At 36.7% G+C, this 23,769-nt stretch overlaps 3 protein-coding genes across 4 annotated transcripts; 2 read left to right on the forward strand and 1 right to left on the reverse strand.

Annotated features, from left to right (window-relative positions):
- Positions 1–1,370: 1,370 nt before the first annotated feature.
- On the forward strand, positions 1,371–5,424 carry LOC121979507 (probable E3 ubiquitin-protein ligase BAH1-like 1). 2 transcript variants are annotated; one of them, XM_042531499.1, is made up of 7 exons: positions 1,371–1,613; positions 1,863–2,111; positions 3,136–3,380; positions 3,480–3,728; positions 4,242–4,379; positions 4,816–4,874; positions 4,950–5,424. In XM_042531499.1, the coding sequence occupies exons 2-7, from the start codon at positions 1,895–1,897 to the stop codon at positions 5,053–5,055; spliced, it is 1,014 nt and encodes a 337-aa protein (XP_042387433.1). In that variant the 5' UTR covers positions 1,371–1,613; positions 1,863–1,894; the 3' UTR covers positions 5,056–5,424. The 2 variants fall into 2 exon arrangements, with proteins under 2 accessions (XP_042387433.1, XP_042387434.1); XM_042531500.1 differs by lacking the exon at positions 1,371–1,613 and adding an exon at positions 2,206–2,227 and having other exon boundaries at positions 1,880–2,111.
- Positions 5,425–6,247: 823 nt separating this feature from the next.
- Positions 6,248–14,764, reverse strand: LOC121982602 (protein downstream neighbor of Son-like). Its single transcript, XM_042535742.1, has 14 exons — positions 14,537–14,764; positions 13,551–13,624; positions 13,364–13,490; positions 13,188–13,276; positions 12,912–13,080; positions 12,609–12,841; positions 11,471–11,652; positions 11,255–11,350; positions 7,749–7,870; positions 7,396–7,497; positions 7,203–7,315; positions 7,020–7,106; positions 6,739–6,935; positions 6,248–6,652 (listed from the first exon to the last, which is right to left on the reverse strand). Exons 1-13 carry the CDS (start codon positions 14,564–14,566, stop codon positions 6,932–6,934), a joined length of 1,428 nt encoding a protein of 475 aa, XP_042391676.1. The 5' UTR covers positions 14,567–14,764; the 3' UTR covers positions 6,248–6,652; positions 6,739–6,931.
- Positions 14,765–19,440: 4,676 nt separating this feature from the next.
- LOC121979510 (fasciclin-like arabinogalactan protein 15) lies at positions 19,441–21,661 on the forward strand. The gene is made up of 2 exons (XM_042531502.1): positions 19,441–20,896; positions 21,390–21,661. Exons 1-2 carry the CDS (start codon positions 19,528–19,530, stop codon positions 21,461–21,463), a joined length of 1,443 nt encoding a protein of 480 aa, XP_042387436.1. The 5' UTR covers positions 19,441–19,527; the 3' UTR covers positions 21,464–21,661.
- Positions 21,662–23,769: the final 2,108 nt, after the last annotated feature.

Below are 23,769 nucleotides of genomic sequence, written 5' to 3' on the forward strand. Positions count from 1 at the left end.
CTACTGCCCAACTACACCATGCCACCACTACATTTGGCACCTTGTCCCTTGTTTATTAGTTGCTGCCTGTGTCTGGTTCTCGACGATTCATTAACATTCCTGTCGATTTGGATCATTCCTGTCGATTTGGATCGGCGAAAGATTTTCAGGTCAGCTCCATGTTGCTTAGGTAGTTAGGTTCAGTGCTATTAAAACTTGGGCGGGCATGTTGAAACGGTCAATATTTGGATTGTGATTTTTCCAACTGAACTGACTAATTGTTTTATACAACTGAAACAAAATGCTGTACGGTTTCCAGCATAACCAGTTCGATTAATTCAGTTTTTGATGCAGTACTTGATATCAAACATGTCGATTAATTCAGTTTTTGATGCAGTACTTGATATCAAACATGTCGAACAAATATCTGTTTTGTTCACTTTGTATTGATTGAGAATGATTAAATTTACTTCTAAAAGTTTCTAAATTAAATCGCCTAGCCTGGCCAATTTTGTTGGCTCACTCAAGCCTACTAGCCTGTTGGACTTTACTAACCTTGTGCCCTGTTTATCTATCGAAAAATAATAGACGAATGAATTTTAAATTTGTCCGCCGATTGATTGTGTTTTTTTTGGCCCACCCGACTTCGGCTGCGGCAACCATGAAACTGAACTTGCATCGGCCGTGGAGAGGTTCTTAGCGTTGCCGTGAGCTTGTGCAGCCTCATTGTGAACCTTTATAACTGTAAGTTCATGGTGGCGACTAGAGTTCAGCCTCGTTGGGAACTTTCATAGCGAAGCTACGAGCTAGAGTTTGCAGTATTGCAGAACGTTTGCTCGGTACTTCTCCTTTCTTTCTCTTCTTTCCTTTTACATTTCTTATATAATTTTTTGTCACTGTTGTTGAGTGTTGACTACTTTCCCTTGCCCGCCTTCAGAGTAAAGAGTGCATTTGGCTCCAAGGACCGACCAAGTTAACATCTTTATCAATATTTAAAATATAAAATAGTTAATGGTTAAAGAATCCCTTTTTGAGTATTCTAATTAAAAAAAAAAAAAAAAGGTGCCCCTCAATTTATAAAAATTAAAAGCTACCTTTTGCGTTCTGCGAGTGCTTCCAACACCTAAATTTGGACCAGCCACGTGTTCGCGCGGTATTTCATTACACCGTTTACACGACGAAATGGGGCCCGTACTGGGCCCAGTTCGCCTCCAACCTGAACTGAAACCATCTCCCCCACATTTGTTTCACTCTCATAGTCTTTACCCGATCAACGACCCAACACACAAGCACGGAGCCCAACCCAAGAAGCGGTCTCCTCGGGGCCCAGCCTTTCTTCCAATAACTACACGGGTCTTCAGGAGAGGTAAAGCCGAAAACGAATCAATAAATTATGGAAGATTGAGGAGCGAAGCCATGTGATTTGGGAAAAGCTTTATAGAACACGTAGACGTAGTTCGGGAGGAGAAGAGAGCGGTTACGCTTCTGCTTGCGTTGCTTCGCTTAATCCTCTCGAGGTTTATCCACTCGCGAAACCTTGACGTTTCGACTTTCCGCATCGTCCTTATTGCCATTGATTAGGTCTTCAGATCTCGCCGAGCTCTCCGGGAGAGACTCCTGATCCAATCCAAACGGTAAAGTGTTTCTGCCTTTTTCCGTCGTCCTCGCGATCAACTTTCGATTTCGGGACTTTTCGTTTCATTATAGATGATGAATCGCTCTTTTCTTGTCCGACGGTGCAAGAAAGTGTTGTTTATCTCGATTCTTTGTATGCTTGTGAGTTGTGACGATCTTTCGTCTTCTGAGTTTGATTTCGTTGAATCTTGATATGATTTTCCATTCCAGTATTTGCGGGTTGATGGTCGGAGTTGTGCATTTTTCAGCTTTGGCGCATGCAAGTTTTGGGGGTTCGGCGATGAAGTTTGGGCAAACATTCACGGAGTATCTGCATGGAGAACAAAAGGCGTTTTTGAACAAATGCTCACATGTCGAGTATAAGCGTCTCAAGAAGGTGTTGAAGAGCTGCCGGATCTGCCGCTCTCTGAGCGATGATGGTGGTGCCATTAATGTCAGTAAACAACGCGAGGGCAACGAGCTGCCGACGGAGGATGACCAATGTGATTCTTGTGCATGTATGCCCTCTTTCCCAACGAGTCGAGTTTACTTTAGATTGGTAATCGACGATTGCAAATTCATATGAACTGAAATATTATATTATTTTTTCAGGCAATCTCAATTAAATCTGAAGGTTTGTGTCATAAGTATTGCACTGCCACTAATGTAATTCTTTTAATACCACTCGTTGCAGTCGCTAAAGAAGTTGAAGGAACTACTTTATTTATCAATAGTGTTCATACCTTGGCCTTTTGATACCAATAATGAAAGTCTTGGTTTAATTTTTATAGGAGATATGAAAGAGTAGTATTATCGTAGCTGTTTCTTTAGTTCACAGTTTGCGTGCATTTTGTTACAGCTTGCTAGGTGAAGTGAAATTCACCTGGCTTCTGCATTTTCTTTTCTTCATTTTTTTTCATCAGTACTTCGGTAGATTTTGTTTCCTCTGCTGCAATCTCTTTCACAGTTGTTTATGATAAGAAATATAGAGAAGTTTGTATTGTATAAACTCTTCTGTCTAGAATAATATCGAGTGAACTTTTGTTGTTCACCCTTATTGCTTCTACTTCCCTATTTTTATCTGACCTTGTTGCTTTCCTAAACATTTAGATGTGTATATACAAACTCGAATCTATCTTAGGAAACTATAATTAGGCTAATTGACAAATCTGCCTAATTGACCTATATATATATATATTACCTAATATATAGATATAATATGGTAACAAATAATATATACAAATATGGTAACTATTATATATAATAGATGTCAAATGAACACCATCCATTTATATTTATGGCAATGTGAGATTGATGAGGACCTCCCCCTCTTAACATTTCAAAAATAAATCACTTTTTGTAATCACTAAAATACCTAGGGTTTGATTTAACACAAGGTAATAAAACCTTCAGCCAACAAGAATCCAGCACCTAGAGTGCACATATAAATTTTGAAAAAAAAAAATATTAAAACTTGATACTTGTCATTCTATCTAGATTTGATATGCTAATAATGTTGCTAACTTGTTTTTATCACTTTAGCATGCAATCAAAGGTTCTTTACTGAGCTTACTAAGGAAGCTTCAGAGATAGCTGTATGCTTTAGCTCAAGAGTCAGACGCCTCCTCAACCTTCATATTTCTTCTGGATTGTATAGATGCGTGTGGCGTTTGCGGCACTGTTTTGCTGATGATCAACAAATTATGATACAAGAAGGAAGAATGTTACTCGATTATGTCACTATGAATGCTATTGCTATAAACAAAATACTTAAAAAGTATGACAAAGTAAGTTGCAAGCTTGCCAATATCACTCGGTTTCCTGTTTTCAAATACAATCTGTATTTTTCCTTGTTCTTTGTCATGCTTTCTCTTTGTGTTTCATAGGTACATGGTTCTGTTGATGGAAGAAACTTCAAGACTATGATGCGGGCCAAACAAATAGAGCTTTTGCAGTCACCATGGCTCATAGAACTGGGTGCATTTTATTTAAATTTCAGAGGGTCAGACATGGGTGAACCTGGAGAGTTTTTCAACAAGGTTTCTTGTGATCTATCAGATACACAACCTGTAATGACCATGACCCTTTTAAATTCAAAGAAGTACGAATACAGCCTGATCTGCCCCGTTTGCTTGGTAAGATTTCTTTACCTTTCTTTGCGACCCTATTTTTGAGTATTTTTTCTTGTCAAGGACTAGGACTTTGTTTCGCTTATATGCATCTCATTTTGGGGATGCCTAAGTTTACAAGTTAATGATGATTCTCAGAAATGACTAAAGAGAACAAGCATAGTTGTAGTATTATGACCCTGCGAGTTCAGTTTGAACTTGAAATTTTGTTTCAGATTGCTGGTGCAGACCTGGGTTTGCATTCAGATTTTGGGTCTCAAATTTTGCCGACATTGATATGGGCATGTTCGAATAATTTTTTCATTTTGTTGGTCTTGATTTCTTAAGCTCTTGCAAAAAATATTTTATCATCCGTATGCCCTACCTGGTTTTCTAACTGATTACCTTTTTTTAGTCAATTTGCTTTGTTACTTTTCTGCTCTATTTTTTCTGGCTCAATATCTATTTAGCATTAGGTATGATGATTTTTTTTTATACTTGTTTGTTTAACCAAGTCTGTTGTTTTTGTTGGTTTTCTAGGACATTGTATTCAATCCGTATGCATTAGGTTGTGGTCATCTTTTTTGTAAAGGTTGTGCTTGTTCAGCTGCTTCTGTGCTGCTCTTCCAAGGCCTCAAGGAAGCTCCTAAATCAGCCAAATGTCCTGTTTGTAGAGCGGTAATTGTAACTTGATTACATTTCTCTCTCTCTGCCTTTCATTTGCTGCATTATTTCAATGGTTTATGATAGTGTTATTTAACCATTATGATCAATGAAGATCTCCCTCTCATGAAGAGTGCTTCATGGGATTACATCTCATGTAATCAGTCTTTGTATTTTGATTCATGAGATGAAAATGAAATGCTAAGCCAGAATGGCATCATCTATTTTTATGCATTCTATGTATGTTCAATGGGTTTCAAGGCCATGCTTGTAAGCCACTTATAGATTTAGTTTTACCTCCTTGGCAATCAAATTGGATCAAACTCGAGCCACTAACAGAATGTTTTTTTCTTCAGCTTTCTTAATGTTTTTTTCAGTAGATTCTTGTTTGCTCTAAGTAGTATAAAGTACCAATTATAGAATTTGCTTCTAACAAGGTAACATTGTGCAGGTGGGTATGTACAAGGATGCAGTGCATATGACAGAACTGGACCTCCTGTTCAAGAACAGGTGATTACTGTTAATGAACTTATCGAATGCATAATATCAACTTAAAGTATGTCATCTGGTTCAACTGATTGTCAGATGCAAAAAGTACTGGAAGGAGAGGTTGCGGAGTGAGCGTTCTGAGATGGTGAAGCAAGCAAAGGAATATTGGGAACGGCAGACTATTTCCGCGGTTGGGATTTAAAGTGCTAATAAGCGGTAAAGCAGTTGCATTATCTCTGATTAAATGATCAAGTTGATCAATTGGTTCTTCGGTTGTTCGCTGACCTCGCTAGAATTGACGTTCTTTTTGTTGCCGTTATCAGAATACACACACAAAGATCGCTTGCACCTTAGTTTCTCAAGTTAACGAACTAAGTTGGAGGTGACTTTGATGATTCATTTATTCATTCCATCTTTCAGTTATTGTGTCAATAATTGCTTCTTTTACAATTACTACGTGTTTTATTTATTTATTCATATTGCATGTGGTAAGAATCTGTGATCCTTTCTACTGCTTAGTATTAACAACTTTCAATAAAATCTGGGTCATACATTCGTGCCCTTTGTAGTTTCAGAAGTTTAAACACCCAACTTGGATTTTTTAGCGCTTTTTGCATATTTCAAAATAAGCTTCCTCTTAACCATTCTAATCAAGTGCTTGAATCATGGAATACCAAATGTCAGTCGAGATGTGTTCTCTGAGACAGTTCTGTTGCATTTTTACAAATATTAATTTTTTGATTAGTTGACATTTTGTGCAATTAAGAATATATGTTCATCTTTTAATAAGCTAAAGGCTGGGAGGTAGAGTCTTTTCCATTTGTGAGCAACAGCGTTGTATTGTTTTCATCTATGTGAGTAATACCAAGATGAGTCCTTCCTCAATCACAAATGGAGCAATCTCATGTCTAGTACGTGAGCTTGAGAAAAAGGTGAAGCCGTCACTTTAACCACCCCTCTAGGGTAGCCCCATACTCTCTAGAATCCCCAACTCCCCTAACCTATAGGGGCTTAGTACGTGAGCTTCATTGTTTGTAAAAGAGCTGTTTTATCTTCCCATCTGCATGCATCATCAAAGAGTCATTCAGGTGAGCCATTCAGATACGCTGTAGATTTGTAGCACGTCAGTCACTGGGGTGGATGATCTCACTTGTTTCCAATTAGTTTGGAGTTTTAACCCTATCAATATGTTAGTCGGTTGCACCTTGGATGTGATTTCTCATTAAGGTTGAGATATATGATTAAGTACATAGTCATTACTAAAAGTTAGAGACATTGTACAATCTAAGAGTTGGGAACATTTTCAAGGGCTTTAGAATTATAACTTTAGTTCCACAAGTAGAAGGAATGTATAATCTGCAAACCGGAGCTAGAAATGCCTTCAATCTATAGGCAAGTTTAATTCGCATGATAGAGAATTGTAAAATAAGATACAAGCAATCAAATACATAATTTGCAGCATGAAAAAGCTTTTTCATTCTAGTCCAAGTTAGACAGATCAACACCAGCGATCCAATTCCGACTTGAGCATCTCTGGAATAAGATCATATTTAAGGAAATAAACACTTGTAGGAAGAGACTTTTTTCATTACGGGGCATGGTTTTTTAATCATCAAAGAATGGGTGTGATGTTAGCAGTATATACACCATCAGAAAAATTGAGCTGTTGTAGAGCCGCACCGCTCAGAGAAGGGTTCATAATCGCAGCAGGAAGGCCAGAGGCACCACCATCTTGCACTTCAGAGCAGACAGATTTAAGGGCAACATTTAAGCCAAGTGACAAAGGATCAGTCCTCAAACTGTGGCACGGAATTCATAATAAATAAATCCCTTATAAACAAACATGAAATTTATGCAAAAACTTATTTGTGGATTCTTAACGTACAGAGACTGGAAACTAGTCCCCCCGGCGCTCATCGCTGACCAAACACCATAGACGACCCATGGTGGAATAATTGTATCCTTTAGTTCAACGCTAAAACAAAGTCCACCAAAACCTGGTGTCATTTCTGTATCACTAGTGTTTGAGCCACTAGATGATGTAAAGATCATATCAGCTTTCCTTATCTCCTTACATGTCATCTAAAATTCAATACAAGCATGAGCTTACTAGTAGACAAATCATTACTGCAACAGTTATGGTAAAATGTTTGAATGCACTTTTACCTCTGGAAATGTAAGGTTGCATTCTGGAATGGGACAGGTGCAAACAAGACAGGAACATCTGAACCAGTAAAGGAATGCAAGGTTTTCCTGAAGAACACATAGCAAGTGAAAATACGACAGGCAAGAATTTCTTTTAACCCTGCATTTCACTACTAGAAACTGAAGAGACCTTTAGTTGCATACCTGTAGTTTATGAGTATATCATATAGAGATTGGACCTCCTCATGTCCACTAAATGAAAGGAGGGATCGAGAAGTGTTATCCACGTTCTCCATCGATGAGCTCAGATGGAAAATCTACATAACAATCAAACAGTATGATCGTACTCGAGTGAAGTAATAAAGAATAACAGAGCCCAAAAAAATATTCTTGCTACCTGGCCCAATTTTCGCTTCTCAATTTCCATAAGTTCAACCAAGTCGTCATCAATTGAGTGCTCCACTTCAACACCACCGAGTGGCATGGTAAAATTTATTTTCTAAATATTATTTTAGAATACAATGTTATCAGAATACTAATACTAGTTATTTACTACACTTTTCAAGAGAAACTCAAAATGAATATAATTAAAAATTTCTCCATTGTCTGAATAAGCGGACCGTGTTCAACAAAAATATTTTATGCAATTTAAATGATTCAACTAGAAAGTAAAGACAAGATAAAATGAGTTGCTCAGAGAGAATGATAACAAATGCTGTTTAAGCCAAAGAGTAAAATAGATGAGCATACATTTTTTCTTAGCAAGGATCGTAGACCACGTGTAGATTGTGATACGTAAGCAATACATGAGCGCTTCTTTTTCCCCAATAAGTTGCCACCAATGAATAAAGCCACAAACTGCACAGTATAAACTGCAATTTTCACAAGAATCAAATGCAACATAGGAGAATGCAATTCTGAATCTAATAAGATTGGAAAAGTCAGAAATGTGTTGCCCAAGTAACTTTCAGCCAATAACTTTGAAGCACTTGCTAGTGAAACTAATCTCAATGGTGCTTGCAAGTTCCAACTCACCTGTAGGTTCTACTTCCAGATTTATTCAGTGGCTCTCAATTTACATTTGTGAAGAATCAAAACACAAAAGTTTGTTTCATTCAAGTGCACCTTGGAGATTATTAATTGGTGTCGGAAGAGACAGGAAGATTCAGTAATCATCAAACTAAAGTATGAGAAGATCTTTGACAACATGTTCTCTCACTTGGAGGCTTTTCAACATGCTAGATTTCTTGGGTAATGGACATACTCTAGTGCATGGGGAAATGATAGTCAATAACAAGCTTCACTCCTGGGTTCACTGTAGAAGGAGCCTTTGGCAAGATAACCGTCGTTCTTCATACCTTTTTATTCTTTTGATTGATGTCTTCCATCAAGTACTTTTGAAGGACAAGGAGACTAGAGGGTCAATCTTGTTACAGCTGCATTTTTTATATTTTACAATCACAAATGATGCCTTATTGTTCTCTAGAACTAAGCATTCGGTGGTAAAGAATTTGCATATTCTAGTCATGGCATTCACTTTCTTCAGTGGCTTGAAGACTAACATCAGCAAATTCTTCATCTGCATGGGTCAGGAAATGAACATTCATGATAATTTAGTTGAATCTTTAGATGTCTATTGCCAATAAAGATGTAACGACCAGAGTAAAGACTTCAGGCGGAATAACTGAAGCATTTCCAATAAAAATAGTGTTACATCAAGGATCAGCTCTAAGTCCCTATCTTTTTACACTAATTATGGATGAACTCACTGCGCACATTCAAGACACAGTACCGTGGTGCATGTTGTTTGCAGATGATATTATTTTGGTAGATAAGACACGTGAAGGAGTAAATGCTAAGTTAGAATCTTGGAGGGAAACACTAGAAGGGAAAAGTTTTAAGCTTAGTAGATTAAAGACAGAATATATGGAATTTAAGTTTAGCAATATTAGAAGTAATGAAACAATTGTTAAGATAGGAGAGGACGAGTTGCCTGGAACCGAGCGATTTAAATATTTAGGATCATTTTTACAAAATGATGGAGGGATTGAGAGAGATGTCTTACATAGAATACAAGCAGGATAGGTGAAATGGAGGGGAGCGTCGAGTGTTTTATGTGACCGTAAAGTACCTCTTAAACTTGAAGATAAGTTCTATAAAACCGCAGTTAGACCTGCTATGTTATATGGAGCTGAATGTTAGACTATAACTCGAGCACACGAGCAGAAGATGAGAATTACAGAGATGAGGATGTTAAGGTGGATGTGTGGACATACGAAGATAGACAAAATAAGAAATGAGAGCATTAGAGAGAAAGTCAGAGTTGCATCTATTGAGGAAAAACTCCGAGAGACACGTTTAAGATGGTACGGACATGTACTTAGACGACCAATATATGCTCCAATTAGGCGATGTGAAACTATGATAAATATGCATATCAAACGAGAAAGAGGAAGACCAAAAAAGACTTGGTTAGCAACAATAAAACAAGATAAAATTTATTTAAATATAAATGATGATATAATAAGAGATAGAGCTCAATGGCGTAAAAGGATTCATACAGCCGATCCCACCTAGTGGGAAAAGGCCTGAATGTTGTTGTTGTTTAGATGTCTATTGCAACACTTTCCTTTGACATACCTTAGCCTTCAGCTAGGTTTAAACAAACCAGCAAGGAATAATGGGATAAATTTATTGCCAGAGTAGAGAGGAGACTACAACCTTGCCAGAAATCCTCTCTCCACAGGTTGCAGACTCGCACTTGTTAATAGAATCCTAATTTCACTTGTTTTCTACCCACTTCGGTGAGGGATCATTTAGACACTATTTGAAGAAACCTCTTTTAGCATCATCGTCCCAAGTCATAACCCGTCAGATTCCTTTCCTAGTGGAGCAAAGTTTCTGCTCCTGTGTGCTTTGGCAACCTTGATGCTATCAGCTTGAAGGACTTTAATTAGCTTAGTTATGTAAATGGTGATGGCTTTTCTCTGCGAACTTTGGCTTATCTTGGAAATTTGTGGTACAGCGTGACTTTGTGACATAGAAGTTGGGAATTAGACATTCTGGACTGGCATGGTCATTCATCTAGAGAAATATTTGGGTGGATAGAGACTTTTGTCAGTTAAACTTTGGTTTTGAAATTTTCATATCATCTTGCTTAACACAACCATCTATTGGATGCCTCAATGCTCGGAAATGATTTTCCTACACTCTTTTCTGTTTGCTTGGACCAAGGTATCAAATTTCAATAGCTTAATCCTTCCAATCCAACTTTGGGGCTTTTCATTATGTCATCCAATAATCTATGAGGAATTCACTGAGCTTAGTCACATGATTAACCTATTTCCAGAGTCCTCTGATGGATCTGGCATTGCTTGGATATGCATGAGCAGGCTTCATTCTCAGTAGATTTTATTTATATCATGTTAATCAAAGATGGCAGGCTGCTCAGATGGGCGAGATAAGTGTGAAAAAACATTCTCCTATATCTAGCTGACGTCAATGATAAATTCTCCTATATTTGACCGATCCCATCTAGTGGAATAAGACTTTGGCCGACCCCATCTAGTGGAATAAGGCTTTGTTATTGTTTTTGTTATTATTGTAGGAGTACTTATGCTAATAAGCACATTGATCTATCAGATTAGACTTGTGTTATTTGCTTAGGAGCTTAGACAAAACAAGTCATCATATCTTCTTCAAATACCTAACTGTTGCATTTGGATGCAGAATCCGTTTCTTCTTATGTCATCCATAGATCATATATCTTTGGAGAGTCAGAGTACCAGCTAAAAATAGGCATCTCTATTTGATGGGCCAATCGACACAAAGTTGGCTGTCAAATGTAAGCTTCTGTAGTGTTCTAATCTAGATGACTGATGTTCGTAGTTAGACCTCTTCTCATGCAACTCTTGGTTATCATAACAATGCAGTGACCTCGGATCAGTCAAATCAAATAATGGTCATTGCATAAAAAAATAGCTCTTCAGAATCACAGTAATGTAGGAACAACAAAGAGAGATGTATTTGGACTAACAAAACCATGTAAACTTCTATTTTCTTTACTTGAGTTAGGAACATCAGTGCCACCAGAAGAAGTAAAATGCAAATGCATTATATATTCCTCAAGCAGTAAGCCTGTAATTTAACTGATTCATTGAAAAAAAAAAAATCAAATGCAAGAAATTTCCCAGAATGATATAACAAGTAGGTTAAAGATAGCGGAAAATCAATATGATTAAAGTTTAGCAATATACCATAAAACATGTTACAAATGTTCTTTCTTAGCATGTAGTATAGGCTTCGAAGTGAGTCTTCCCAATCCTGCTGCCTTTTCAGCCAAAAGTGTGCTTCTAGAAAATTATGAATATAAATGACAGAATAATACAAAAAGAAGCCAGTGGTCTAAGAAATAATATAATAATAATAATAATATATCAAAAAAATAAGAGAGAAATGATTCATGAACTGACCTTCCTTTCCAGCAGATGAAGCTAAAACTGACACAACTGAAGCAGGTAGAGAAGACTGGGGATATACCCATGAGTGAAGTGATTTATAGAACTTCACCTGGGCAGTAGCACCATCTATAGACGACAAGCTGTACAGATTACAGCTTGCATCAATTGGGGGGGTTGCAAACGACCTGTGGCACCTGCATGGGAAAGCAACCATTTTTCACCAAAAATGATACGACATGAATAGAGAAAGAATCAAAACTCAACACTAAAGCATACAGAAAATAATTATGGTATTTGAGAACTATCCAGCAGTTATAAAACCATAGAAAAACTGGTTCGACCAATAAAAAAAACTCTAAGCGATCAGAGTTCCATTTGCTTCATGCTCAGAACTACCAAAAACACAAGTTCGCCCAACCAACCTGAGTGATCAGGCCAAGTTGGAATGGGTTTACCTGACATTGGAACAATTCGTGTATCTAATCACAGATATACATATTCATCAAAAGAATCAAACGACAAACTGTGAGCACAAAACAAGTTCATGCAAAATATTGCAGATAGATTATTATATTAAAAAGCTGTCTGGGAATCTCTTTAAGGGGCATAATTAAGGTAGTAATTGTCAACGTACCTGCATCATCAAAATAGTAAGGAGAGAGGCATCGAATATAAGCTTCCACATCAGGTATTCAGTAGATAATATATACAAGTAAATACCTAAGATAGGTATATTTTTCCCATTACATTAAGACAGTGATACCTTATTTTCACATCACACTAATTCATTTACAGAATTAGTTTAACTAGAGCAAAGAAGTATTATTTTAAGCGCCATATATGTTAAAATATGCTAGACACTAATATGAATAACAAGTGTAAAGAATGTACCTGCATCTCAATATTTCAAAAAAATAAAATCAGCTACAAAAAAAGGCATGCTCAACAGACAGCTAAATTAGGATATCGATATTGTGCCATTTGCTTATAAACTAGAATCATAGTTAGGAAACTGAAAAGAATAAATAATTGTGTCCAAATAACTGGCCATACAAAGGATCGCTATCCTATTGGCTGTGCGCTCAGCATTTTTACAGCTACTGCATATTACAAAGAATATATATCTAAGAAATCCAACTATAGCACCCACCATTTAACAGATGATGAAGAGACCAACCGCACACTGGTTTTCAGGGTAAAATCAAAAGGGATTCTAGGACCTGACATCTCAAATTCAGAAGTGGTTCTACGACCTGACATCTCAAATTCAGAACCAAAAGCACTTGAATTTGAAGGATGATTATCCATTTTTCCAGGACCAACAGGCACCATAGTTAAGCTGGCAGGAATATGATGAACATCCAACCCCCTAAGTGCTTTTTCCTATGAAATACATCAAGTCAACAAGGCTTTGGAGCATAAACTCGAAAAGGTAGAAAATTTGAAGATGTACCATATCAATTTTGGCAGAAGTTGCAAGGGTCTCATCTCCCAGATGAAGCTCGACAACATTACGCAGCATATTTTGGCTACATCTATCGATCTTCCGGAAACCTTGAAAACTCTTATCTGTGCATGATTGATCAGCACCTTCAAGTTCATTTAACCCAGACACATTTTCACTGTAATTAAAGGAGGAACTTGTCTTCAATTAATTCAATTAATAAATTCTTTGATAGGGGCAACCAACTAAATATAGATAATTAAGCGACAAGAAGAACAACAATACCACAAAATTGATGTTTTGCCCTCGACTTGTAAAGAAGGACCAGAAGGGTTAAGAACAACATTAGGAAATCCACTAACACTCGAAAGATCCTGTATTACAGGGAAAAAGAAAGTAGTAATCTCATTAGAATAGCTTTTAGAGCTGATTACTTACTGCAAATGCATGATAATTCAAACCTTGGCCATTGCATCTTCATATAAAACTCTACATCTTTCACTTGACTTCTTAATAGGATAGACATCATTGACACGAATATTAAAATATTTTTGAATCTTCAACTGTTCACTTTTCCTGATCTCAATACTAATCCAAGCAGTCAGCTAAGCAATATTAAAATGTATGAAATTTTGCTTGTTACCCTACCTTTCTGAAGCAAGACGAGTAGGCACAATTTTTTCTTCAATTATCTGACGATTTCTTTGCTTCAACTGTTCACTCTGTCATGTAGGTAAAACTCATCAACATCTGATTCTCTAACAATAAGATCATATATAACCTCATATTTTCTACAATAGACACCAAAATCCCATTATGTATATATCCATGTCAAGTCCTCTCTATGTGATTCAAATGGGATATGGCTCTTATATCTGCTACTGAAAGTACAAAATACTAGACATACAAGCAATCTATGTCCACTCCGTGATTTATAGAAGCATAAATGTCTGAAATGAGCATTAACCGAACAGATCCTGAATGAAAGTTATTATGTTAATAAATCTATTACATTGAGAAACAATTGTCTTAAATCTCATTACTTTGCTAGAAGCACAATTAGAATCACACTCAAATTTCCACAAGGGAGAGCTTAATCACCCATCAACCGTAGACTGGGTTAAAATGGAAATATAGCAGACCACATAAAATCACTAATCAGATCCACATAATACCAGAACAACTAGAATAAGCAACTACCGATATGTTTGTACTTCTGAGGTACAGAAAACGCAAGATGAAAAGAAAGTGATTTAATACTATTGAAGGAAACTACTAATTTAAAAAGTCATAGACATGTCTGCAAAAACAAATGATTCCTACTTTCTTATGTCAGACTCCTACAGATCTATGGTTGGATCTAGGAATGAATGAATTAAGAAAAATAAAATAGGTATAAAATGATCAGCGACAAAGATAAGTTTTAGAGCAGAAAATATGAGATCCAAAAAAGAGAAAAATCGATGATTGACCATTACATTGTTGACAGGATAGCATTGAGCAGAAATTCCAGTAAATAAAACTTCAGGAACCAATAAAAAAACGACAAGGAGCTATGTCCTTTAGTAATGGAACACCTATCGAGTTTACTGGTACAGCAGAATAGGAAAAGATGGGTCTTGGCCAAACTGTACCCTAAGTTCCAATGGCGTCTTCCGCTTCATCGCTCCAACAGCCTCCGTCGCCAGCCTCCGTTGCCTTCCGCAAGGCGACTGGCGAAGATAATCGGCAGCGTGGGTGCTGCGAGTGACGACAAGCGGCGACGAAGAAGTGGCGATAGAGGGCGACGAGATCGTCGCAGGGAGGCAAAGCGGGGGATTTGAAAAAAGGGGCGAAGCGGGGGATGTGGAAGTTTCGGAAAAATGGGCAAAATTTTGGGCTCGAAACGTGAGGTTTTATACCAGTCTCCTCGGGCGCAGCTAAAACTCATGTTTTGAAACGAATCGATTTAAAAGTGGAACCCACTACTGACATCGAATAAAAGAGAGGGTAGGTTGGGCGGATCACAATTAAGCTTCACTCAGCTTGTGACCCACTATTGAATTGTTGGTATTCGACTTGGTAACAAAAGTTTTGTTTCAGTTTGTTGAATACACTATAATGTAAGCTTAAATAACTGGTTAAAATAAATAAATAAATATAAATAGTTTATTAGAGCATTCACATTGAAAGAATTAATAAGGTATTATAATATTCAGTGGGTGTTAAAATTAATGGGTGAAAATATTTGAACGAGACTGCCATCCAAAGCTCTGAATATTTAGGGGTGTGTATTGGATTAATTTAGTAGATAAATTAATCTAATTAACTAAAATCTGATTTAATATTAACTAACTGAATTAATTAAAATTTTATTAAAATTAAATTAACTAAATCAAATTAAATATTAAATATTTCCGTTAATACTAAATTAATCAAATTTATTTAAAAAATAATATAAAAAATTTATACAAAATTAATATCACATTAACCGAATGATCAACCCTAAATGCGTTCATTGATTTTTTTTTTTTATCTGTAAGTGAGTCTCATACCTCCTGCTCAATAATGTCCATGTGACTCATCAACCACAGGTCCCACATCTCATGCTCTTACCTTTTTTTTCTTTTTTATTAATATATATGTTCTTTCTATTATAATTATTAAAATTTTAAAATAAAAAAAAAGTTTTCTTATTTTAAATAATAATCATTTAAATTGGATAAATAAAATTAAAATAGTATTTATTTAATGTATAATAAAAATAAAGATGAATAAAAAGATAGCGGAACCCACCAATAATGAGTGTTAATGTTAAAATAAATATAACATAATAAAGTATTAATATAATATGTATATGGCATGTGAGTCATATGCTTTTTGATGAGGTGGTAGCTAGGTGTTATAACACCTATCAATATGAATGCTCTTGATATTCAGTAAACAATGTTCATAAATCATATTTATTAATAAAAGTTTTCTGAACATGTTATATAAACAAAGAAAATTTTAAAATGTACAAATAAATTTGAATTATCAAACTCAATGACTAATTAAATAAGTACAAATTTCAAACAATCAAATAAATTTGAATTAAGACTTAATAACATCCAAACAAATTAAACTCAAGCCAAACTTAATCAAATTCAAGCTCATTAAAAAAATCAAATTAAACTTGAATAATTATTTCAATAACTTAATTTTAGACTTTGACTTACTTAACTTATCTTAATTATTTTATTAAAATAAATTTGAACACTTCAAAGCTGGTAACAACTTTGCTTTTTACCATCCTAGTTGTTAGAGCTATTAGCTCTGGTAACAACTTTGCTTTTTACCATCCTAGTTGTTAGAGCTATTAGCTCGGTTCATGTTTGGTGAGTCAAAAAATATTTAGGGGGTGTTTGGTTTGTATTTTTTATGTTGTTCTCTATTTCATTTTATGAGAAAATGGGAAACGTGTTTGGTTTGTATTTTACATGTTCATTTAAAAAAAAAGAGAGAGAGAGTATTTTCTAAGAAAACGGAAAACACGAAAAAAATCATTTAAAAAAAAAAACAATTTTCTAAAAAAATGGAATAAAAATGCAAACAAAACAAACACATTATTTTCCTATAATAACAATGCGTACCTAGATTTTTCAAATTAAAAGAAAACTTGAATATTATTTATACTCTAATAATAATAAAAAATCTTATTTTTCAAAATAGCTTCAATAATAAGCGGCAAGTGATCAAGTGCACTTTTAAAATTATGAAAATTCTAAAAAGACGTATCTAATTTTAAGATTTCCTAAAGAATATATTTTAAAAATTAGCATCATTTAGATATTACATAAACTCTTTTAAAAACCAGCACCATCCTATTTATCAATACAGAAAAAAAAACAGAGGAACATGAATTTTATTCTTGAAAAACTAGCAACGCAATAATCCTCGATTTCAAAAAACAATACTTCCGATGCGTCGGAAAAAAAAACAGAATTTAATCGGCTGTCGTTGGGTAAAATAAAAAATAAATGCTCACTTAAAAAAAATGTGAAAGTTAAGTGCAGCTTTGGATAATTTCACAATTGTAATCAGTCAATTGCTAATTAAAAAACCGGACGAACACCGTATTTTCCACGTGCCTCAAATTTATTGACTCATTTGCCCCTACGGCAACCGTGTACCTTCGCCGTCATTTTCCACACGCACGAGGCTAGTTTAGTCAAATCACAACAAGTCAATCCGGTCAACATTATCTATTACATAAGACAAAGGGACTCCTCCCGCGAAGTCAACCAAGCCTCTCCCTTTTCTAGTCACCGAAGTCCTAAAAAACAATTCGATAAATTCCTAGCCATACTTAGCCATCTTTGATCCTTTGCTATATATTTATCCTCTTCTTCTGTATTCTCTTCCCCTCCTCCAAATTCCATAGCCAAATCTAAATCTGCCTTTCTCTCTCTCTCTATATATATATATATAAAAGGTCCAAGGAGATAATTAATTAAAGAATTGAAGGCAGTAGCCGCGCGCAGCAGCAGCAGCTCCGAAGAAATTAAAGGAAGGAGATGGATGGCTCCAATTGCATGGGACTCATGGCGGTCGTCGCCGTCTCCGGCAGCGTCGCCCTCGTCTCTCTCCAGCTCCACAAGCGTCTCGCCTCCGACATCATCAAGAAACTCGAGTCGGAAATCGGTACGTACGGTCTTTCCCTCGATTAACTTCATGAGAAAAAACTCTGATCGTCGAACTTTTGCCTACGACGACGACACTGCAGGCTGCGTACGCAGTAGGGTGAGCAGCGAGGAGCAGCGGAGGAGGAAGAAGAGGGTGAGGTTTGCCTCCGACGTGGTCGAGCCGTCGTCGAACAACGAAGAGTATCGACAGCGAAGAACAGCATTGATGCTCTCGTTATGAAGTCCTTAACTAGTTTTGCTCTCCTTCAGCAATTAATCAATATCGTTGCTGATGATCTCTGTGTTATTTCTGTATGGTTGGATTTAGTTTGTCTTCTTTTCCCATTGGAAGAGCAAGAACATTAAGGCGTTTAACTACCTACTAAAGTTTACTTACTTCTCCAAGAAAAGGCAGTAGTTGATTGATTCTTCCAAGCAGTTGAAAGTGGAGACGTATTAATTAACTTTAAAGCTATGTATTGTTGAATCTTCCACGTAAATCTCTCCGTGAGGTCAAAGCTCTATTAATTAGTTATTGCAAGGTAAGAGAGTTTCATAAGTTTCAGTTATAGTTGAGCTCGCACGCCCCCAATACCCAAGACATAGAGAAAGTTATATTCGGTCACGTCGAATTTCGAGCCCAAGACTTCATATGACAATATCCTATATATTAATCATCGCACCGTTCCGAAAGGACACTCTAATAATGACTCATGTGGTAAAAGGTGATTCACTCACCCCAGTCCCCCGCCAACCCGTCCCTAGGTCAACACGGAAGAGGTAAATATGAAGGAGGTTATGCTCGATTATGTCAAATTTCAACCTCAAGACTTTATATAATAATATCTCATATCTTAATTATCACATCGAGTTTTGATTCTATGAACTATTGACTTCTAGTTCGTGTTTATTTATTTATTTTAGAAGTTTAATATTTTTAATAAGTAAATAAATGGCAAGGCAGTGTAGCAGTTGACAAGGTCGGTGGACTAAATACTTCGACATTTAACGTATTTATGGAAGAATTTATTATTTCATCATTTATATTTTTGATATATATAAACAAAATCAAACACGCGCTACGGCCCACACGGAGACTCCACGGAAGCCCTTCTGGAGTAATTTAATATTTAGGCGGAAGGAATCCGGCCGAGAAATAAATAGGGAAAACAAATCCCACCCTAAAGTCGCCCCCGCTCCCGAAGTCCACCCCCGGTTTCGGTCGCGGGCCCCACGGAGACGTCGAGGACACGTCCGCTTGGCGGGCAGTGCGTCGCGCTCACTTCTACCCGTTCCGTTTGTTGTACCCTTCACGAGTGGCGTACATTTATTTTTCACCCACTTGTTTTAATAATCTAATCGATGCCCACCCGTCCTTGTCCGGCATTATTTAACTTAATTCTCCTAAAAATAAAATATTTAAATAAAAAATAAATAGAATGGCCATTAATTCCACAAAGGAAACTTATGATTTGATTTGCATTATGAAGGATTAAAAAAATGATTTTTATATCTGTGAGAAAAATAATAAATAAACAGATACTTCGCACTAAAACCAAGCAAAGCGGGAGGAGGAAGGTGAAGTTACCGCTCGAAGCAACACCGACACCTCATCTTGCCTTCCCTGCATGCAGCTCACAGGTGATGTTACCGCATAATTAGTTTTACTATTGTGCCCATGATGTATATTGATATGGTCTTTAGATGAGAGGGTGTTTTTGTCTTTTGAGTACTTTAGGCGCCGGATGTTTTTGCTTCTGCGGACGAGTTAAGGTCACGGGACCTACTCACCAGCTGTGGGGCCCTTTCGTAAACAGGCAACAGCCTGGCAGTTTGTGTCTCCTTACACCACGTGGATTGGTGTGCTTACTACCCAACGTCGCACCACGTCATCTTGATTCCCCGCGTTCTATCTAATTCTTTCTCGTTCTCCGCCAGAAAAAGAAGAGGAAAAGGGGGTTTCCGCCACCGCCCGCGTCGCCATGGATCTTCCTTCCCTGGGCGGCGCTACTGATCTCCTCCTCGTTTTTGTATTCTCCTCCGTCGCTGTCTCCGTTTCTGTCTCTGCATCAACTTCCTCCTCTTCATCACCGGCAATGCCTGGATCAGACTCTTCTGCGACCACATTGGCCACCGCGGCGACTTCCGCCGGGCAGATTAACTCCAACTCGGTCCTCGTCGCCCTCCTCGACTCTCACTATACCGAGCTGGCAGAACTGGTGGAGAAGGCCCTCCTTCTCCCGTCCCTGGAGGCCGCCGTCGGTCGACACAACCTCACCATCTTCGCCCCCCGCAACGAGGCGCTCGAGCGCGACCTTGATCCCGAGTTCAAGCGCTTCCTCCTCGAGCCACGGAACCTCCGCTCTCTTCAGACTGTGCTCCTCTACCACGTCGTCCCCGCTCGAATCGGTTCCGGCGGCTGGCCTCAGGCGCGCCACCCCACTCTTGCCGGCGATCACCTCCATCTGGAGGATAACAAGGTTGGCCTCGCTGCCGTGGTGCATCCGGACGCGGTGATCCGCCCCGATGGTGTGATTCACGGCATCGAGCGGCTGCTGGTGCCTAGATCTGTGCAGGAGGACTTCAATCGCCGACGCAGCCTTGCGGCCATTTCAGCCGTGCTTCCCAGGGGCGCGCCTGAGGTGGATCCCCGCACTCATCGCCTGAAGAAGTCGGCGCCTCCCGTCCCCCCGGGCACCCCTCCTGTGCTCCCAATCTACGATGCCTTGGCCCCAGGACCATCGCTAGCGCCCGCCCCCGCGCCGGGTCCTGGCTCTGGCAAACATTGGTTCGACGGGGAAAGCCAAGTAAAGGACTTCATCCAGACTCTTCTCCTTTACGGAGGCTACAACGAGTTCGCTGACATACTGGTTAATCTCACGTCGCTCGCGACGGAGATGGGTCGGCTGGTGTCAGAGGGCTACGTGCTGACGGTGCTGGCGCCCAATGACGACGCCATGGGGCGGCTGACGGCGGATCAACTCAGCGAGCCAGGGGCTCCGGAAGCCATCATGTACTACCACCTTATCCCGGAGTACCAAACAGAGGAGAGCATGTACAACGCCGTTCGACGGTTCGGCAAGGTGCGTTACGACACGTTGCGGTTGCCGCACAAGGTGGTGGCACGGGAGGCCGACGGCTCCGTCAAATTTGGCGCCGGTGAGGGATCCGCCTATCTATTCGACCCAGATATCTACACCGACGGCCGTATCTCCGTCCAGGGCATCGACGCCGTCCTCTTCCCACCCGACGAGGAAGCGCCGCCCGCCACTTCCCTCTCCCCGTCCGCCCGCAAGGCTGAGATCGCTCAGGTCAAGTCCAAGTCAAAGCTCAAAGCCAAGCTCAGAAGAGGTAACCACCATTCTCTTCTTCAAACCCTTCTATCGGATTACGATATCTCTCGTTGGCACATTCCGGCAAGATTCCTTTTTTTTACATCGTTTGTCATCATACGAACTCACCAACTATACTTAGTGAATAACTTGCACATTAGCTCATCATGTGAACGAACTGTCGGTAGCGATTTATGCTTCTTGGTGAACGATTACTATTTGTCTTTCTTGCGTGCCTCTCTGATCTATCTTCTATTCCTCCCTTTTATTAGATGCAAAAGTAGAGTTTTTCATCTCTAATTCTCGACCATTTCAATTGTTCAGCATGAATAGTTGATTTGTCACAACCAGTGTTATATAAATATGCATTTGTATTCTTCTGGTTGCAATAGAAAACACCTCTGTGATTCATTTTTTCCTTTACAACATGGTTTAAGCCGAGTTGTTGGATGAATTTTCTGTTTATTTTACATAACGTGCACCATTAAGTTGTTTGCATTGAGTCAATGCAGGGAAATTATTGGAAGTTGGATGCAATTTGCTTGGGGCTTTGGGTCAACGTCCTCGCTTTGCCACATGCCAATAAATCCATTCAACAATCAATAAACATGTTCTTGGTGAGGTGATGAAGTTGAGTGTTTGTAATGTTCATACTAGTGAAAATACTGATGCCTGAGATTCAAGAACATGTAAAGGAAGCCATTTTTTGTTTTGTTTTGTTTCTGTTGTCATCCATACTTGTTTTACTACAAAGTCAATTCCACATGATTCCTTTTAAATTTCATTTTCTTATTTATTTGTGTTGGTTTAGGTATGAAATGTGAATCTCGTTCTTGTTATTTTACTCTCTAGGATGAATATTCCAGTGGATGTATAAAAATATTCTAATTTAATAAATTAAAATATACAATATAAAAGTTTAAGTGTAATAAGTAATGACTTTATAGATAATTCATATAAATAGTAAATTTTGTTGGTCAGAATATGACCAGTTAGAAATCTTTATTTTCTAATTATAATGTATGTATGTAATTAATATATAAATATGATATTATTAAAATGTTTTTGTACATGCATGCATATATTCTGGTTGATCATATTCTGGTCATTTAATATTATCCATTGATAAATAGTAGATGATGAATTATATATGATTAAGAGCTTTAAATATTGAGAAGTTTATTGAGATGTTTTACGGATTATTGAAATGAAGAATAATGGAAGTGGAATTTTGGATTAGATAATAAATGAGAATATTATAAAGAAAGTTAGAGTGATGATTATTGAAAAAAATTTATTAAAATATATTTAAAATAATATAAATATATACTTAAATGATCAATAAAAATATTTCAATTAGGTAATGAAAAAAAAGACCACGATAAGTATACACTGAAATATATTGGGACTAGGGCTCCTAAATATATTTAAAATGATATAAATATATACTTAAATAATCAATAAAAATATTTCAATTAGGTAATAAAAAAAGACCATGATAAATATACACTGGAATGGAATATATTGGGAATAGGGCTCCTATTACATTGGGGCTCATAAAAAAATATATATATATATATATATATATATATATATATATATATATATATATATATATATATATATATATATATATTTTGAGTTTGGATATTAAATATTTAAAATTATGACTAAAATAAATTTTAGTTAAGTTTTATTTTCATCTAATTCAATTTTTTACTAGGTAAGTTATATTTGGTTTATAATTTTTAATTTTTTATATTTGACTAATAATTTTTATTTTTTTATATTTGACTAATAATTTTTAATTTTTTATAGATTAAAGTTAAATTTGATCATTTTTTATTTTTTTACTATATCTAATTGATAATTTTAATTTTTTACTGTATTTTGTTGGTACTTTTTTTTATTAAAATTTAATGCATAAGTTTTAATTTTTATTGATAAAAATTTAATTTATCTACCAAAATTAAGTTTGATTAATAAATTTAGAATATTTATTTGATTAAACTTATTAATAATTGAATTTTTTTTATAAATTTTTTTTTTAAGTCAAAACATATTTAATATTATGCTAGTATTTCTCTTTAAATTTATTTTTTCATTTTTTTTTCTTCTTCATTATCTGATTTATACTCTTATTATCGTGTCTTTGCAGCAAATTATTATGTACGTTTTTAAATAAATGTTTAATAGTTAAATATTTTTAGATAAATAAATTTAATTAATAATTTATCAAAATTAAAATTTATAAAAATGCCAATGACTATATCTGCTACACGAATCTGTTACCTCTAGATCACATAATAATAATTTTATCATTGCATCTAATGGCGTAGCCAGGGTCTTCAAATCCCCTGGGCTAAATTACGACAATAATAAAGCATACATGTATACTGAATATTTAACAAACATATAATATTTATATACCAATATTCTTTTACATAGTTCAAATTTCATACAAAATACTTCAACATCTACTTAAGTTGTGCTTGATGATATTTTAGAGTATAAAACTCATCTATTATTGATTCCAAGTCTATTTTCTCAAACAATTATCATTTATATAGAGAATCATGTAATCGGAAAGTAAATCATCATCCATCTTGTTGCGACGTGTCGTTTTGAGAAATTTCATGGATGAAAAGGCTCTCTCTGCCGTTGCAGTTGATACAGGAAAAGTCAATTCAAGATGAATCAATCTCTAAATCATAACATAACTTTCAGTCTTTTGGGTCACAAGCATTTCTCTATATAATACAGAGAGAGTAGAAATTTATTGAAACTCACGATCACAAACTATGTCAAGTTGATAGTGTTCCAATTCAACTCTCAAAACATTAATTTCTTGTTGAATAAAATCAGCTGGATAAAATTTTGATGCAAGCTTGC

This window comes from Zingiber officinale, chromosome 5A (genome assembly GCF_018446385.1).
Source record: "Zingiber officinale cultivar Zhangliang chromosome 5A, Zo_v1.1, whole genome shotgun sequence".
Lineage (NCBI taxonomy): Eukaryota > Viridiplantae > Streptophyta > Magnoliopsida > Zingiberales > Zingiberaceae > Zingiber > Zingiber officinale.

Excerpts from the sequence above, each read along its gene's own strand:
- LOC121982602 (XM_042535742.1), bottom strand. The coding sequence starts at position 14,566 with ATGAAGCGGAAGACGCCATTGGAACTTAGG. Across the intron at positions 12,842-12,911 it reads CTTCTGCCAAAATTGATATG|GAAAAAGCACTTAGGGGGTT; the intron begins GTACATCTTCAA and ends TGTATTTCATAG. Across the intron at positions 7,316-7,395 it reads AGAAGCGAAAATTGGGCCAG|ATTTTCCATCTGAGCTCATC; the intron begins GTAGCAAGAATA and ends ATTGTTATGTAG.
- LOC121979507 (XM_042531499.1), top strand. The coding sequence starts at position 1,895 with ATGAAGTTTGGGCAAACATTCACGGAGTATCTGCATGGAGAACAAAAG. Across the intron at positions 3,381-3,479 it reads TACTTAAAAAGTATGACAAA|GTACATGGTTCTGTTGATGG; the intron begins GTAAGTTGCAAG and ends TGTGTTTCATAG. Across the intron at positions 3,729-4,241 it reads TGATCTGCCCCGTTTGCTTG|GACATTGTATTCAATCCGTA; the intron begins GTAAGATTTCTT and ends TTGGTTTTCTAG.
- LOC121979510 (XM_042531502.1), top strand. The coding sequence starts at position 19,528 with ATGGATCTTCCTTCCCTGGGCGGCGCTACTGATCTCCTCCTCGTTTTT. Across the intron at positions 20,897-21,389 it reads CAAAGCCAAGCTCAGAAGAG|GGAAATTATTGGAAGTTGGA; the intron begins GTAACCACCATT and ends GAGTCAATGCAG.